Below are 19,620 nucleotides of genomic sequence, written 5' to 3' on the forward strand. Positions count from 1 at the left end.
TATATTATACTATTTCAGCCCTCTAACTGTGATTCGATCTATATTAAGAATATTGATTTTTTTATTTAGTATATTGCATCTTTTTACCACTTGATATAATATATATAGATAGTATGTTATTGAGTATCTCATCAATTTGCAAAGCTTATCCTTTTCTGTCATGTCACAAGACATATAGATCCACTATAGGTTTTCTTCGATCTCTAGCTATATCCTACAAGCTCAACGACTGTAGAATAGAAATTAATTTTGTAGTTAGAATACTAGTATACCGTAGAATAGAATTCACTCTTGAATGTCATAAACATCCGATGAATTGTTTACTATAAGCAAAAGTTTTTCTATAATTTGAAATCAAGCTGACGTCACAATTACGTAACCGGATGTTTGCGTATTTTTAATATATTGTGCAATGTAATTTATTGACGTACTTTATAAAAATTGTCCCATTTAGCCATTTTGTTAGTATTATTGATAGAGCCAATCATTGGAAATTGGGTTTCATGTTTTATTTCATAAGAATAGCTGCTAGATTACAAACAAATAGTTGCAGCCGCACATTGCTTTAAATGCAAGCTGAACAGCTCGATTGCACATCAGATACAACCGTGCTGTGGCTCAACTAGCAGTGAGTAGCGCTCGCTGTAGTGGTCGCACCGGATTTAACTAACTTTGACGCCAAGTATTCCAATTATTATCATACACCGTGACCAATTGCCATTTATTTGGAGCATTTTCATCTTGGATTTTATCTTATTGCTATTAGTACTATATTACTTGACTGTAAACAGTCAGTCTAGTTTAGGTTAAAAGAAAAATTAGTTCGTACGATATTGATTTTCCTTCATCCGACCAGTTCTATTTTGAGCACTTCGACGCTGTAAGCCAATCCCACGCTACATTGGAATCTTATTAGCTATTCTAAAATATCCTATTGATATTGAGTTCATTAATTTCTAGTACAGTTTTGCTTCTAATAACTATATCAGCTTGCAAGAATTTTACGTTAATTCAAATCAACTTATCTCAATATATTTTATAATACTACAATTTGAATTGGTCTCATCCTATATTCAAGCAATTGTATCTCCTTGGTCTCCAACTTATTGAAATTAGCTGCAATCAACTTTCAATACTGATCTACATACCATTTTTCATTGATTGGAAGTGAATTTTCACCGTAATCTACTCCTGGAATTAAAAAAGTATTTCTCTAATCTACTCTTCTTGCCTACCGAATCAATCAATCAATACTAGACATAGTTATGCCGCATTCAGGTATTGCAAAGAGTCAATTTGATTCATTCATTTGATGATCACTTTTTACTGACACTTACATAGTCAAATGTAGTCTATCGCTAAAGACGTGTAAGGTGGATAAATGATAGGGTGTGCTAATATTGACTAATAGGTATGCAACACCAACGCTAAAAACTTTATCTGATCCAGTCTTAATTATAGAGTATACTATTGCTAATGAAGTTGATAAACTGGAATACTGTATTTACCTTATTGACAACAACTATTACACTTTCAATACAGAACATTTCCTCTGCTAGCTGCTGAAATTTGATTCAATTTGCAAAAATCGCCAATGTTTGACATGTTTATTAATGTTATCATATTACTTTATATGAGATTGCGTATTGCTATCAAAAGATAGGTTAAGATCAGAAGACATAGATATCATCATATTCTACTTTATTGCATGCAATAATGAGACTATTATACCACACGAAAAAATAATACTATAGCAGTACCGTAAAATTGTTAGCTTACAACTTGGCTTATCAGAATGTTTTTGAATGAAAATTTTTTATATTTTGTAAACAACACTCAGTTTTTGTTCGCCTTCAGGGGCTATTTGGTTTTTATTTATTAGTCATATCATCCAGTCTGTTTACATTTTATAACTAGAATCAGTTTTAATATTATTTGCTAGCTTATTATTAAATCTAGCACAAGTGCAGTAGGATAGAAAATGGGGAATTATGCTTTATGATATTTAAAGTGTGGGTAAAGCATGATTTCTTTATAGCAAAATAGAATAAGACATTGATAGAGATTGATAGCTTTTTAACTGCAATATAACAAGTATACTCATCATTCATATTTTGTAGTGAGATAGGTAAAACTACTGATAGTAGTTGGGATGGGAAGTCGTTGTTGTTATTATTGTAGCATGTATAATTTTTCTTATATACTCTTATTAAAATTCGTATTACTTGATTATAGGCCGCTGTTTTTCTTATACAATAATATTGAAATTTGTTTACAACATGTGCCAGTAGTATAATGATACTCTGCAAAATCTATTTTGTTATTCCATATTTCAATCAATACAGTTAAAAATACGATTCATTAACTTTATTGATGGTTTATTGCAGTATTGTAGACTTAGCCTTTTATCTATTGTTGATATTGATGAGTAGCCCTTGGAGTTCATTGATCGCAGCTGGAGTGGTTTCTAATTATAGTCTATAAAGTGTCTGTATTCCTTCCAGTTACAACTATATGATTAAATAATTTCCGTTAGGTTAACGACTCTGGTCAAGAAATAATCATATCTTTCCTTTCCAGCTAAAGTAATAGGATATAACCGATAATATTCTACAATACTATAGTCGTAAGAATCAAAAATTACATTTAAATCTAAAATTTTAAATTCTTTACAGTAATGTAAAACAATACCCTAGGAGAGCTGAGTTAAGATTTGACGGATAGACCTTATATCGTCTATCATTAGAAATTGCTTGATAGCGACTACTCTATACGATTCAATAGTAATGCAATAAGATATTATGAAAAATACAAAAATAACTTGTTTCGATTGGTTAATATTTGATTTTATTTTATTCCTAGGTATCTCATACTGGTAGTTGTCAGATTATGATTGACTTGACAATATTTATTCGTTACAACCTATTGAATTTTCATTAAAGTACTCCATTCTATAGAATTAGATAAAGATCAAAACAATTTGTTATTGAGGATCAACAACAAAATGACAATAAAAAGGGTAGCCCGCCTCTATTGATAGAACTGTTATTACTACAAACTTTGACATTTGTACGAAATTAAAAAAAATAGAGCATTATAATTCAATAGACTTTAAGATAGAAAAGCCCATCATAGACTAGCCATATTTTGTATATTGTTATAGATAAAGCAAGCAACAAGAAGTAATAATAGAAATAGTTAAAAAGACCGAGTGGGTTGTTTATTCGTATTATTGAAGTTGAATTTTTTTTGTAATTAAAATAAGTTGTAATAGCTATATAAGAAGATGATCCCATTGGCCTATCTTATATTCCCTTATGCAACAATTAACTCCATGCATAGTTCTATTAATAAAATACACTGCAGTTGTTGTTTTCAATTTCATCATACCAATCTATGCAGAATATTATAATTCAAACCAATGTATTATTTCCATTGATGGAAGTTAAGTTTATATTATAGAATTATCAAAAAAATGATCACGATATTAATTTCATAACTTCCACTTCTGTACCAGTAAAAAATAGCTAGTCGATAACACTCATTGCTATATGCATAGAATTATTGCGATACTCCATTAAAAAGATATACAGTAGTTATGGACTATTAGATCCAATTTTTTTTTCTTTTTCTAAAAACGTAAATGTAAATTATTATTGGGTATTGAATTATTTTATAGAAAAGGTTGACTATTTTTAATTAAAAACACCATACATTAGCTTTCATCAATGGTGCGACTTCTTATTGCTCATTAATGACAGAAGGGTATTTATTTTTATTCCTAAACGTTTATTTTATTGATCAACATCAATACCATTCATTTTTAACTACACTATATGTTATTTTGTATTCAGCTCTATAGTTTGATTTGAAATAATAAGTAGAAAAATATGTTTTTACATTATTTCTATATACGTTCTGCACAAATAAGGGTCGATCTGACATCTGTATACATATTATGGCTATTTTAGTAACATGCGCGGATATTGTATTTTTGTTACAGTGCTTTGATTGCCTGGTTCTAAGTAAAAATAAACTACCCAAATTTCTATCTACTTAATTGAAAGTGCAGTAGAATGCTCTAAACTGCTGTATATGGGGTTACGGGAATGAAATGTAACTGTATCAATTTTTATGCATTTATCTTGACTGACATAAATATCTCAATTTTAATCGATATTGCTCTTAGTATTTACTACACAATTTGTTTTCAATGCTATTTTCATAATATAGTTAAAATCCATTGATTTTATCTATCCACCTAGCCCACACACAAATATTATGATCAAATATCCTAACAATTGTTTAATTTTTAATATCAACAACCAATGGCCATTATATATGATAACATTTACGATTAAAAACATCAGTTATACATGTAAGGCCACATGAATTGCCAAACTGCTATTAACGGTAATAAATTGCAATTGGAAATTGGTTAACACATTAAATAACGGCATTTTGCGTATCTTTAGTTCTATCATATAGTTCGATAGCTATTCATGGATAATGAATTATGATGTTGTTATAAATTAATCAGCCATGCTAATAAATATATCTCATTTCTACTGTTGTCAACTTTTAGGACATGTTACAATTAATCAGCTTGGTGGCGTGTTTGAAAATGGAAGGCCACTGCGTGAAGCAATACGTCGTCATATCGTTCAATTAGCTCAAAGTGGTGTTCGTCCGTGTGATATATCACGCCAATTACGAGTATCACATGGATGTGTCAGTAAGATATTATGTCGATATTATCAAACGGGTTCTGTTAGCCCAGGTATTATTGGAGGAAGCAAGCCTAAGGTGGCAACACCAACGGTAGTTGATAAAATTGCTGAATATAAAAGGAATAATTCAACGATATTTGCGTGGGAAATTCGTGAAAAATTGCTAGGCGATAAAATTTGCGACGCTAGCAATGTACCTAGTGTTAGTTCAATCAATCGGATTGTCAGAAGTAAAGTTCTCAGCGCCTACAAGTATAACGACGGCAATCATAGCAGGAAACAATCAGCTCTCTCTACTGGAGTAGAAGCATCATGTCATTATAGAATTAACGACCTATTAGGTATTCCACAACCCCAGACATCATCTGTTGGCCATTACAAGACTGTTAATTCATCCATACAAGCTAACGATGCGGGCCTTGTTAACGATTATACGAATAAATCAAGTAAGTTAAATTGGTCCATACTATTGTTATTATTAGTTGGTGTATATACATCACCAGTCAACAATACGCTGTAGCAGGTGATAATTTGTAGTTTATACTATAGATAAGTTAGTATCAAGTATGACTAATTAGATCATTTTCTTAACTTTAATCCATGCAGAGGCAATACAATAATAAAAAGAGTTTTTTTAATTAATCCTGCCGATTTTGTTGTGAATAGACTTAATTTACAGTTCTAAAATGGATCATCAAGCTGCAGATTTAAAGCTACAAAAATTACGTCGCAATAGAACAATGTTTACCGATGAGCAGATTAAGAAGTTAGAAGATATTTTTAAATCAACACAGTATCCTGATGTTTATACCCGAGAAGAATTGGCTTCAAAAATTGGATTATCTGAAGCTCGTGTTCAGGTAGAAATAACAATGATGTTCATTATCATCAACTACTAGTTAATTGAACTTAATCACGGCTGTGTCTAAATAGCTAAAATAAAATCGTTATACGGTCATCATATCTTTGATAAGTTATTACTCGTTATCCTTTACTAATACTAGCTTGAATTCAATTAGGTATGGTTTAGCAATCGTCGCGCAAAATGGCGTAAAGAGGGAAAACATCGAAGCCCAAGCAAACTATCTAATGATGGATCTACTACGTTATTTAATTCAAAAAGCACCAATTCAAGCGTTAGTGAACAATCTGATGTCTTGCATGATGCTATGGCCAATTCCAAAAAAAATACCTGTACCATAGATATGTCAAGCGACGAAGTAGACGACATAACTAACTATTCTCATTTGCAATCAGCGTCGGAAGTTAACTATTCTCAACTGGATGGTTGTAATTATGATGGCAGTATTGCGCTAACAGTAGCAGATCATCATGGAAATGAGAGCCTTTTAAAAAATTTCAACACTACAGTAGGTAAACACCAATCAATATAATATTAACATTGCAGGAAATGTTAGGATTGAAATTGATGACTTTAGTCCATTTCTATTATATTACTACAATTTCTATATAGCGTAACTACAGACAGGAAATAACTTCTATGCTAACTGTGTGCCCTAAAACTATGATATTTATGCATGTCTATACTCTATAAGTATAAGGATAATCTTAATATTAAAAGTTCAATCAGAAATAATGTCCTTTTGTGAGGTACAGTATAGTACTATCATTATTGAGGAAGCTCAATTGAAACAGTAAATCAACTTAAAACAAACAAGGCTTGTAATAACATCCTTCTTAGCTACCTTATTGAATTGTATATAGATTTACTATATTATTCAGTATACTGTAAACTTAATAAGTGTAGTCAGTAATGAGTTAAAAGTTATGATGATTTGGCATACAAAATTAGACTATCAACATGAATACTTAACTGGACAACTCTGTACTTTACCTTTTCGTTTTTAATTTCAATTTGGTGTAAGCGGCATTATATTCGTATTAAGAAAATGCCAAGATTTACTGACATTTATCTCACCTATGTCTATTCATAGGTCAGACGTCAACATCTTTCGACAGTAAATCTCAATCGAATGCTATAATACAGCCAAATTCATCGGCAGTTAGTGTCCTTAGCGGCTATAATGGACAATATGAACAGGCATCATTTTCTAGTGGCAATATGTGCAATAATACTCCATTACCTATCGCTAATGGGACTAGTATATCGACTGTACATGGCATGACTGATAGCTTGCATCAAAGCATCAATACTGCAATCCATGATAATAGTGTACAAATGAATAAGGTTTCCGGTACTCAGCCTTCTGTACAGTTAGCACATAACGATTATCCTCTGCAAAAAAGTCTGCAGCCCCCATGCGTTGTTCAAGCTTCATCTATTTTCAAATCAGATTATAGCGGTTATGATACAACATCGCGGAATGCTTTTGTTCCACAATCAACACAGCCGCATCCGCCTGTTATGGTATTCTATCACGTCCCTTCTGCTGTGACTTCCTATATGTAGCCATCAAATATAGCTGTAATTCTAACTTTAAACTCCATAATGCATTATATCACATCATCGGTTACGATATTGGTTACTGTAACGTAGGAATTGCCAATGCTAAATTATTTAATTGTTAACCATCTTAATCATATGATTGACAGATAGTGCTACAATGAAACCGAGATTTCTTAAATCTAGATGATAACTAATTGATTAATTGCATTTGATCAATCCACCTTATCGTGGTGGAATTGCAGCACTGCAGTAGTTGTATCGACTTGATCTATAGGATCAATAATTCAATAAGTAATTTAGTTATTATTCTAGATTCTTGTAATGTTATCATTCCTAGCCGGATAGAATGTTTAAGATTCATCAATTAATTATTAATGATATAAACGGTGCAATATAGTGCTGTACATTGGCGTAAAACGAAAAACAAAACAATATGCTTCACGGTAAGCACATTGCAGTACAGTAACAGTACTGTATTTTATCAATATAATGCGATATGGCATTGCATAGTGCAAAATTATACTGTACAGTCTATCTTCGAATCTTAAAATATTATAAACATCAACCATGTGCAATGCTTTCCTCGACCTACATCAGTTGACTATGTCGTTATCGTGTGGCTACACTTTTCACAATATGAATTTCAATATTCTATCGAGCTGTACAAATGTACATGACATTTCTGATCTTTTATTCGATTAAAGATTTGACTGAAAATGATATGACTAAATCTGTATTGTTGTATTTAATGATTGGTCATAGTTGTTGGTTTCAAGTTGCCTGATTTTACTTTCGTTCGATAACCTAAGATAGCAAATTAAATTGGATAAAAAAGAAAATAGTTGAAAGTCTGGCTAGTTCGTCGATATTTGTTACTGTGTATTTTAGAATAGCGTTGTCAATTTTAGGGAGAACGGTGCTGTGTACGCTAGTCCTAATTTCTCGCATTAAAATATCGTCAACGAAGACATTCCTAAACTATTTTCTATTCTACTGTATATCGATGTACGCGCGCATACAGCATGGCCGTAAGTTAGTATTCAACATGCACATAGACGATTTTATAGCTACCAAAATTTTATAGGGACTGTACGACAGTCGTAAAAATGTCGATCTATCATTTCCAGGTGGTGAATAAATTATGAATTTATTTATTGTAGGGTAGTTACTATCTATTCAAAACAGAGCATTCCCCAAAAGAGATACTCCCATTTTAGTTCAGTTTTAATCGAAGTTTGAGATCTTTACTGCATTAATGTAATTGATTTCGCATTTAAGTATTTATTGAAACGATGAAGCGATATACTACTAGACATTTTGTTTTTTTTCGTGCGCTTGATAAGGTTTCTACCAATATTTCATTCTGCTGTACTCTTGTAATCTTTTACATTACTTCCTCTAGCTGAGTTATATTAATGACAAATCATGCACTGTATGACAATGAAAGCTGCTAGAAAAGACAACGCAAAAAATCTCAACCATTATTATTTGGTTACTGTTATTTTTTGTTTTCGTACTTAGGAATAGAAACACTTTACATTACGTAATAATGCATACGAATCATAGAATGTCGTTGATTAAGATATTCTATAGCGTTGTAGTCTACAACTTGCTGACTTATGCATGCACTAGGTCGAGACTATTTCAATAGAATATGATGGGATAATATAATACGAGTATATATTATCGAATTGACCTTAGTAATATATTCTGAAGGTACCGGGATTACTTTATAGCATATCCACTGAATAGCTACGATGGTATGAATAAGGAAGACAATTTGTAACTGCCTACTGATTCAAGTAGCCAGTATAACACTATGTTACATTGTACGGTGGTGAGGGAAAGGTCAACGGAAGTTTACTCTATACAGTACGCTAGATAATATGAATTTGTCTCACATTTTACGGCTCATTAATTATTGATATCCATAATTAAAATAATTCATGGAAATTGAATAGGCTGTGTAACAAATTATGGGCATTTTGTGATTTGTTTAATTGATAGATACATTTTATACGCTACAAAGCATTTGTACTTAATTTGCCATGTATAATGATCGGTTTGACTTGGCATATTTGTTCACAGTTCCTATTCTAGTTTTACGTTATACGTATACTGTACGATCTATAATTTACTGTACAGTACTGATCATAACTATAATGAATTCATTACGATATTATACATTGAAGTTGTAAATAGTGCGTGTATAAATGTCATAGTGTTTAGTAAATAATATAATGGAAATTGGCTAAAATAGCACCAATTATTTTTTTGGGTATCAGTATATAGAGCAATAGTTCTTTTTTGACTTAAATGAGATTCTCCATTTTTATACTAGCTATTATAGCTTACGTACTCCATGAATTAGTACAATCACTGAAATGATTCGTGATTTAAAGAGAAAGCGATGCATTTCCAACCTTTCTACTCATTTCTGCGACCGATTTGTATCAATTTTAGTCAATAACGTACGAAGTTTCAAGCATGCAAAAGACGAGTTACAGAAATACTTCCATGACTCTCGACTCGATTATAATTAGAATTCAATAGTCTACATTGACTCTATTTCGTCTATTTTTAGCAGAATTAGAGAAATAGCGCAATGACTGCCCATCTCCTTAAATCATTGATCACCTACGTGTTTTTACAAATTGGCAGAATTGGTAAACTAGCGGTGATATGCATAGGATTGCTCCTACTCTTACTGATTCTGCACTTTATTTTTCCCCCAATTTTGCAAATATCGCATTGACTTCCCCATCCTTGATAAAATGGCTGTACAGTTCAATATGCGGGGCATTTTTTGACGAAATTCGGTTAATTTTTTATATTTTCCACCAGTAAGCTCTGATGGGCATTGATGTATAAGATTATGCTACATTGGTTAATACTAAAGTGTTGAACTTCATATTCAAGAATTGGAAACGAAACGGATCAAACTGTACTACTAGAAAAAAGACAGACGGACTTTTCCTACCCAATGGGGGCCGTCAATATCGAAAAATAACTATTTAGTATGGATCTACCATGTCTGTTTTCGAAATCACGGGTAGTAATTTCAATAGAGTCTATAATCTTATATTCAGCCTGTTTTCAAGCAGAATTTATGCTAAAGTGATGCCATAACAAAGTGTTTGGCACAATCCTCTGACGAAAGGAGGCCGGAAATGTCTGCCTCTCAATAGTGCCACAGACGTCACTGGTCTGTCAGCGGTACGTTACAGTAGTACAGCACAGTACAGTACAGCACACTGAGCACAGTACTGTACACTGTACAGTACAGTGTACAGTACAGTGTACAGTACAGTACGGTACTATGTGGATAATACGGTACACTGTAGAGCCCATTCCACAGTGCACAGTACTGCACTCTAATTGTACAGTACTGTAGTGCATAGTACTGTACAATACAGTACTGTAAGCAGTCATAGTCGTTCAACGACGTTGTTTAGTACTGTACGTGTACGCATGCACTATAACTCATTCTCTACGCTCTTCCTTGGATTAGTATTGCATCAAATTATTCAACTTTAAATCGATTCTCATCATGGCCTTTCAAAGTTTACTTGGCAAAGAAAAGACTATTGGAAATAGCATTATACGACCGCTTGTGGAAATTGCTTTGGGCTGTACACTAGCTTATGTCGTAGGCAAGTGGGTCTATGAGCTGGCAGATCCGACTCAAAGAGCTAAGCGAGAAGCAAAGGAAATGGTAACTTTATTATTAGCGGACTACACATTCACTATTTTTCTAGACTACATTCAAGATTGACCTCTTAGATACTAAGTACATCCTTTAATTCCATACTATCAATATTATAACCATGAAATCATTTTAAGTGAATAGTATAACCATCAGATTTGTACGAAAGCTATCAAGTGGAAAAATATCAGATCAACAGCATCTTTAGTGTCGATACTACTATGACTATCCGTTGTACCAATCCATTCATTTTCTGTCCAGATTATGCGTACCGTATACTATAATTCGAGTATATTGTAGGATGATTAGGAATTAATTTGTGGCATACCAGCTATTAGTGTTATTGACAATGGTACGTTCCACTAAACGTGTGTCTGTTAATCTTATAAGCTACGCGTAGTAGGATTCTAGGAGAAATATCTATACTAACTCGTATTACCAATAATTCATTAATGATTGTTTGTATAAACAAACTTACTGGATGGCTCAATGTTGGGCTCTCAATAGTGTTCATGCACGTATGCGTATTCCTCTTAGTTTATCTCTGTTTACTAGTGCATACGGATATACCTTACTAGAGTTGGATTATTCGCTGGTAGTTGATGATGATTGATGGCTAATTAGACATGGTGATGTGGTACAGTATGCTATACATTGAAACGGTATTCCGCACATCAGCGAATACGACATACCTTCGAAGCTATCATCAGCCGATCGTACTGATACAGTAATGAAAGTAAATAGCAAGCATGCACAGTTTATTTCAGGCTGCATACTAGCCTAGAGTAACCATTTCTGTCTTGCTATAGTGTCGGAATTAGAGCTTTATGGATTGTCTTGATACATTTTTGTAGGCGATTGCCAAGAGTTTATGATTCATTTTGAAACGTTCATAGCTTCATAGCCGTTTATTGTACTGTGTACCTATGGTGCATTTAATCTATTTTTATTGAAATTCTATAACAAAGTTATTTAAATACTGTATTTATGAGCATGTTTCTACCTTACTTGTGCATACATACAGAAATCTCACTAACTTGTTCTAATGTTATAGGCCAAAAATATTTTAAAGAATATAGGACTGGATAGCTCTAACATAAAGGTAAAATTAATTGTAAGAACTACTGTTGTAGCGGTGGTGGGTTAGAAGATTGCTTAAAAATGGTCTAAATATTGTCAAGACTAATTTTCGGCGATCTATGTATGATATTTTTCAAAATGGTTTACTATGTGTAATTTTCTCAGGTATATTGTAGTGATATGATTATGAGTTATTGAATTGCTAATATTTAAGGTAATACTTCTGAACACTCGCGCAAGTAGTTTATCATATTAAATTCCTAACTTTCACAGGAATACTTGATTTGATAGTGTGCTATTGTTCGATAAATTCTTTATTGATTTATCCTTGCATTAATATACCTTATTGGTCCTACTTTTATAGCTAAGCGACTATGAAATGAGCATCGCTTCCCATTTAGTCGATCCTAAATCTGTTAATGTTTCGTGGGAAGATATTGGCGGCTTGGATGATGTTATCAATGAAATTCTGGAGACCGTTGTGTTACCTTTCCGTAGGCAAGATTTATTTGTCGGTTCCAATTTGTTGAAACCACCTAGAGGTGTTTTGTTGTATGGTAATCCAGGATGTGGGAAAACGATGATTGCTAAAGCAACTGCTAGAGCAGCTGGTAATATGATCAGAATTGTTGCTAGCCTTTACTAACAGTTTGATTGTATAAGTCAAATTGCAACACAATATGAGTCAATCTGAACTAGATACGAGTATTTCGATAGTGTTTAACATATCATAAAGATATTGTCGTTAGTATCGCCTAAAAATTGGAATAAGATTCTTTCTTTGTAACATATACATACCTAGAATTGTAACTTTAAAATTTATCATATAGGTTGCCATTTCATTAATTTACAAATATCTACTTTAACTGATAAATGGTATGGAGAATCTCAAAAGTTGGCTGCTGCCGTATTCAGTTTGGCATATAAACTACAGCCTGTAATAATTTTCGTTGATGAAATCGATTCTTTCTTGCGCGCTCGTTCTTCCAATGATCATGAAGCTACGGCTATGATGAAAGCTCAGTTTATGAGCTTATGGGATGGTAATGTAATACATTTACTTCTTAGCTTTTATAATTTAGATGTTTCCCAAACAGAAACTTCATCAATTCATATGAGACGAATGAATGATTTTTGCCTGTGTATAGCCTATGTTGACTACAATGAAAACTTTTCCTAATTTCATCTTTGCAATAGGTTTATGTTCAGATGAGTCCGCAAACATTATGATTTTGGGTGCCACCAACCGTTTAGCTGATGTAGATGCTGCAATCTTACGTCGGATGCCTGCTCGCTTTCATATTCCTTTACCAGATTTGGCATGTCGTCGGCAAATAATTGGTAAAATCTTGAAAGATGAGAAGGTAAATTGCTAGCTTTTGCTCTTATAACTTCTAAATTGAGTAATTGTAAGTTTAGCATAGTATGAAGATAGTAACTCTTTATTTAATGATCGATTATTACGATAAACTTGTTTGCTTACTAAATGCTACATAGACTAAAGTTCATGTTAAGCTAAACGGTTTAATAATTAGTCGGAGAAGATTTTTAATAATATGCTGATATATTTTGTGACACGTAGCTGCGTAGGACATTAATAAGGCGTACAGTTATAAGAAATTGCGTTTATGTTGTTTATTTTAGTTGGCAGATGATGTAGTTTTGGATAATATAGCTCAATGTAGTGAAGGGTTGAGTGGAAGTGACTTACGTGAAGTATGTCGGTATGCTGCTGCTTGTCGCGTTAGAGATTACGTAAATCAGCAGGAGAATAATCAAAGTGACAATGTAAGTATGCCATCGATGAGAATGACCGACTTTGAGCAAGGCATGCAAAAGCTACTGAAAAGTAAAGCCGATCTTTCCAACGATGCTATGAGCAAGATATATAGTCAATAGCGATGTTTATTACGAGATGAAAAGCTCACTAGAGAACCTATCAATGAATATATGTCTTAATGTCTTGTATTACTAGCTATTAGCATTCGGGAATAATGCCGCAAATGTATAAGGCTATGGTATGAATATGGATTGTAAATATCATGCGCACCTCTAAGGTTAAAACGGTGCTATTGCGGTTGCAATTTCGTTATATACGGTTGTATTAATGTTATGAGTAGCCCTATAAACAAGCCGATATTGATTTGTATTGCTTATGTTTAAACGTTTATGTAATATTTTGATCAAATGCAATTATATATGACAGATCTTGCAAAGAACAAAATATTAACTTAATTTAATAATCGTATCAATGTATTTGATTTACAAACAATTTTCAAATAATTTTTAAATGACTTGTATTCTTACAACTGAGAAGAACAATTATTTTAAAAGAATCTCTTCTGGAAATTGATGTTGGTTAATTAATAAAATAAATAATTCAATGGCATCACTATCAAAATCGCTAATTAAAAATAGTCATTTGTGAGATGGAAGTAACTTTGGTTGATAAAGATGACAGAAATTCGATATATGTATTTGCTATTATTTTGTCGTTAAGGTAATGATTTTAGCAATTTTTCAACGTCCGGAGTGCAAACCAGTCTATGTTTAATTGGGCCTAGATTGATTACATAGCCATCATTTTCCATAGCTTTTATTGATGCTAGATCCTGATTAAAGACAATGGAATCCTTGGTATGATATAGGATTATTCGATTGATTTAAAAATTGCAGTACCTGCAAGAAATCGCATCTTGTTCCGGATCTCAGCTTGTAAGGTATATTTCCAATTACCAGACTGACAATGTATTACAAAAATGGATATAAATAATACTGGTCTTTTCTTAACTGTTACGCAGTCATAACGACATCGATATTTTCGTAATGATAACAGGATTAAGCTGTGTTTACTAACCTAGTTTTTCCTGATCGATGAATTTGCAGCTTGCCAATCAACCCATCCTTTGCATTTCGAAGGCTTGAAAGATTAGTTTTATTTTCTTCCGTTGTATCCTGTAAAGAAATTACTACCAGTATTATCATCGTGAACAAGAGTACTTTGTAATTAAACTTACGCATTTGACAACATTAAGAAAATTCATAATGTATTTATGGTGCATCGAAAATACCTCACTCGGACTTGCTTGGGCGATTAATGGTAACATATCAGGCAGTTGGATTAATAGCAGACTACCATTATCGCATTTTGTGGACTAAAAAATATAGACATAATAATTAATTTCTACGAAATTAATATAAGTCAACCATTAAATTGGACTCTACTTCATAATATGAGTGTGCTCTTATCACCTCTTTCACTAAAATTTGTGCAGGAGTGATATCGTCGGTTAGCTTTGATTTTGTCGCGGAATCTTCTTGCTTCACTAAAATACTTTTTTCTTTCCCTTTTCGACACCTTGAAAGTGGTAATTGTATGGGTAGAGTGCGGGTATTTTCATTGAAAGTCTGTCGTGAATAGTAAGCACACTGATTTAGAATGCTATCACACACTTTTTGGCGGGGTTATAAAAAAAGTTGGCTCTAGCACTAATTGTGGTTCAAATAAATAAATATGGCGTTACAAAACTTGCATTATTTGAACTATCTTCATCGTCAGAATATGCATTTTCGAAGCTATCTATGTCCATTTCCTCTGTCTTAACCGTAACTTTATCGGAGGAGCCTATTAATAATGAAAGTCAGATTTCTCATAACTCCAATATCTAGTATGTATTACGTTTTCTTTACGGCGCCATATTACCCCTGGTAAACATCTTGGCATCGGCAACGGTTTCCCTATTTTTTCGAAAGGAAAACACAGTTGGCTGCGATGTCACATTCCTGCTAGAGGTGCTTAAATTTGAATGCTGTTTGAGATTGCGATTCTGACGTGTCTCTTTGGACAACGTGGTCTTTTCCTTAAGGATTTCTTTTTTGGAGGGCTATATTAATTAGGATAAATCAAGTTTGTTAACAAGCAATCATCTTCAAAAGAGAAACTCATTTAGACAGATTAATAATCAAAAATATGCAATTTAACGATAGCTATAGACTGTTGATATATCGTACCTCAGCGCTGGCGGGATTGATCGTAGATTTAAAGTAGAATAAAGAAATAGATTTAGAAAATTGTATAACATGGTAATAAAATATCGCGCAGCTATTAATTATATAATTTATAATGTAATATTGAGAACAACGTGTCATCATTTTATATTTAAAATTTCTACAGTTGGAATAGATCTTGCATTATTCGAGCGCTTAAAGTTTACAATTAACAGTTTATGTTAATTTAACGTATTCCAGAAGTGAACGACTGTAATGCTGCATATTGAATTTAGAAAAATCAAACTTCGAATACTTGAAGTGTAGCATAGTGAGTCTCCATTATTTAATGTATACTAACTAGCATTGTATACTTACAGATCTTGCGCAATAAGCGCCATACGAGTAACTCACATATTTCAATATTAGATGATAGCTACCTAGTATTAGATGCATTCGCGGATTTCGTAGCTCTTTCATTGTTTCTGGAAGGTATCACCGGCGTAAAAGTTTTCTAATTGTTATTAGTATATAAAAAAATTAGGTAGAATGAGCTAGAATGTTGGACGGTCGTATTGTCAGCTCAAGATATTTGTAGCTATATTACCTATAAACGATGTAGACAAATAGGACATGCGCATCGTGTGATATTAAAGTCAATGCAATATTTCTCTAGTGAACTTTGCTATATGAAATAATTAAGTTCAGAAGATGTGCCTCTGAGGTCGTTCGGTATCGAGTGAATGCATATAGACTCTATATGCAGTAATACCTTACGATATAATATAAGCACAGTGCATAACGGACTGTGCCATTTACAGAGTAAGTTAAGGCTGCTATGAAATATTGCAAGACAGTACAACTTAAGTGACGTAGCAATTGTAATGTAGCATTTTGTTGACTACTTGGTAATTTATTGGCCATACAATTATAAATTTAATACTATGTTGAAGTATGTAACTGATATGAAAGTTAAAATTATCCGTATTGAGTAAGGACAGAATTATATGATCATATGATATGGACATAGCTTACCTTTGGAACTCCGCCCAATGTTAAATCTCTTGCCGGTCTTATGGAGGATAGTCTACGACTGAAAGCAATATTTGAAAAGTAAGTACTACCGTACTGTACTGCACAGGAAATATGATCTATATACATACAGCACTGTAATGGTATTTGTCAATGTAAATCATGCATGAGCTAAATAGCTATCACGATTAACTATGTTATTACTGCTGTACAGTATACAGTATATCGGTAGTTGTAGTAATGGTGCAAAAATACGCATATGAGACAGATATGGCAATCATTGACTTCGCAAATGTTTATAGTATTAGCTATTGCAGAATAAATAAATACTGTAAGTTGAAATATCGATAGATTACAATTGAAATAATTTTAGCGTCAAGTCGTAATGGTCATGAATCAACAAGCGACAATACTATACGTATCATCTATTTAGCTATAGATGATTTACACTTTGCATGGTAGTATGAATTGATGAGGATGATAATAACTATTCGTAAATCATTGGCTTAGTTTATGCACAGCTTGACGCACCTTGTAACCGGCAATTTGGAAGCATCCGCTGAAAGATAGTAAATTGCATCATCATTAGATTTCACAATTATTATAGCGCAAATAATTAACTTAGTACTGATAATTTTAATGCTCTTAAAATCAGTTCATGCAGTAGTACAGAAATCAACAATACACAGTACTGTAGGTGTACACTTACTTTATTCTAATACAGTACTCTAAATCAGTCAGGATATCAGAAGGGATCACACTGCATTATTATAAATTACTGTAATTATTGTATTATAATCAAACGCGTATAATTATATTGATTGAATCCTTTAGCCATAATATCATCTTGCATCTTTATAAAACAGGTAGCAAAGGCAATGCGAAATAAGAGACGTAATCATTGTTGTTCTACAAGTGATAAACTGCAATAATCATCTGACAAAATGTACAATTTGTGCAGCTTCTATGTGGCTATCCGACGCGAACATGCCTGCAACACAGTTAGTAGAGTGGAGTAGGAAGTGTGCAGACTGCAGAGCAATGCTTTGCATTCTGCTCTTCAAGCTTACTTCTTAATTATTACTTACGGTGCTCGTTGGAAGACATGAATAATACAATATTGTGAAACTTGTATCAATGATTAATTTTCAATTTCTATGCAGAAGAAGTGCAGGATTCGGGTCAGCTTTGGGTTCTATAACTTGATAGTCTGAGCTTGAACAAATTTGGCTCTGTTGAGATTTGTGTACAGATATCAAAATTTGTACTTAACTAATATACTGTAGAACGAGTATTAATGTTATGACCGATGGAGAAGAGGACAGTTCCAGTATGTACACATAGTACGGTATTGGACCAGACCAGGCCCGACCAGAGTATAAAGATCTCTATTTACGATTCTGTACAGTACTGTACACTCAGGTCTGTACAGTACAGTACAGTATGCTTCACAGTATCTTCATACAGTACTGTACACTGTACACTGTACAGTACAGTACAGTGTACAGTACATCTCTCCCGCTAAACTTTTCTCTCAACTACTGTACTGTACTCTACAGTACTGTACTGTACTGTACTCTCTGGTATACGATGGCCTACGATACCATACCTTAATGTACAGTATGGTAATGAATCGGTATATAATAATACAGTATAATTGGATTACTATACGCTGGATGTTGCATACAACCAGTAGCAGCCTTGTTCACCATTAAATGTTTAATGTTATGTTCAAATGGCCTAATCATAACATAATGTTATAAAATCTTGGAATACTGTGCTGCAGGCCTGCAGTAAATGGCTCGCGTTGCTGCAAGGCGCTGCTGCGGAGTATTTACTGTGCGTGTATACCGCTGCTATACAGTATATATGACATAGACAGTATCAGGGTATCTAATGTTTGTTCCAACTTACAACAACCTTTACACAGCTACATCTGCGCCTTGCTGCGGAGTACTTACTGTACATCATGGGCCATCGTACTGTACTGGTCCTTACAGTATGTTGCAATCATACAGTACTACTGTATATTTCTTTGACTGTTCTTATAATAAATTCTGCTAACTTATCTGCTTTCGTTGCTTATATAAGTTATAATTAACCCTAATTAATTAATTTTAATTGAACCCCAAAACGTTCCATACTGTACTGTACAGTACAGTATTGACTTGAGAAAGGTTCGGTTCGATTCAATACCTTTATGATCTATACTACAGTACAGAATAGAGGTTTTTTACCTGACAGACGGACAACAGTAGAAACCCTAGGACAGTGTCTTTTAAAAATCAACAGTCGCCGGACTCGAGGGCGGGGTTCGGGTTAAGAATTTCTGTAGTGATACTGTACAGTACAGTGTACAGGTCGATTGCACTCATTTCGTGTTCAAAAATCAACCATTTGATCGGGTTTTATTGAGTTCGGGCTACGTTTTCAATCCATTTAATACTACTGCTCGTTGGAAACAGTATGGTATAGTATATGGATACTGTCTAATTAATGAATTTAATATAAACATCTGTAACGTATAAACATGTGCGGTATAAACAGACTTGGATTTTCTTTCTCAGAGTTCTCCATATGTACACTATACACTGTACAGAACAGTACATTTAAGTACAACACTGTACTAGCACTGGCAACCCTCGTTACAAGTTGTA

General features: G+C 33.2%; 3 protein-coding genes across 3 annotated transcripts; 2 read left to right on the forward strand and 1 right to left on the reverse strand.

The window, feature by feature from the left end:
• Nucleotides 1-4,542: 4,542 nt before the first annotated feature.
• Nucleotides 4,543-6,124, forward strand: TRIADDRAFT_29410 (uncharacterized protein; the record flags this gene model as incomplete). The annotated part of the gene is made up of 3 exons (XM_002115235.1): nt 4,543-5,176; nt 5,397-5,590; nt 5,750-6,124. The coding sequence occupies 3 exons, from the start codon at nt 4,543-4,545 to the stop codon at nt 6,122-6,124; spliced, it is 1,203 nt and encodes a 400-aa protein (XP_002115271.1).
• A 4,584-nt stretch (nt 6,125-10,708) lies between these two features.
• On the forward strand, nt 10,709-14,174 carry TRIADDRAFT_59287 (uncharacterized protein; the record flags this gene model as incomplete). The annotated part of the gene is made up of 7 exons (XM_002115236.1): nt 10,709-10,873; nt 11,919-11,966; nt 12,309-12,555; nt 12,775-12,987; nt 13,142-13,308; nt 13,589-13,732; nt 14,151-14,174. The coding sequence occupies 7 exons, from the start codon at nt 10,709-10,711 to the stop codon at nt 14,172-14,174; spliced, it is 1,008 nt and encodes a 335-aa protein (XP_002115272.1).
• On the reverse strand, nt 14,116-18,941 carry TRIADDRAFT_64180 (expressed hypothetical protein; the record flags this gene model as incomplete). The annotated part of the gene is made up of 11 exons (XM_002115363.1): nt 14,116-14,556; nt 14,624-14,684; nt 14,802-14,899; nt 15,016-15,099; nt 15,197-15,352; nt 15,777-15,828; nt 16,372-16,445; nt 16,967-17,024; nt 17,495-17,522; nt 18,651-18,703; nt 18,925-18,941. The coding sequence occupies 11 exons, from the start codon at nt 18,939-18,941 to the stop codon at nt 14,440-14,442; spliced, it is 798 nt and encodes a 265-aa protein (XP_002115399.1). The 3' UTR covers nt 14,116-14,439.
• Between the last annotated feature and the right edge of the window lie 679 nt (nt 18,942-19,620).

Source organism: Trichoplax adhaerens, genomic scaffold, assembly GCF_000150275.1.
Source record: "Trichoplax adhaerens TRIADscaffold_10 genomic scaffold, whole genome shotgun sequence".
In the NCBI taxonomy this organism is placed as follows: Eukaryota; Metazoa; Placozoa; class Uniplacotomia; order Trichoplacea; family Trichoplacidae; genus Trichoplax; species Trichoplax adhaerens.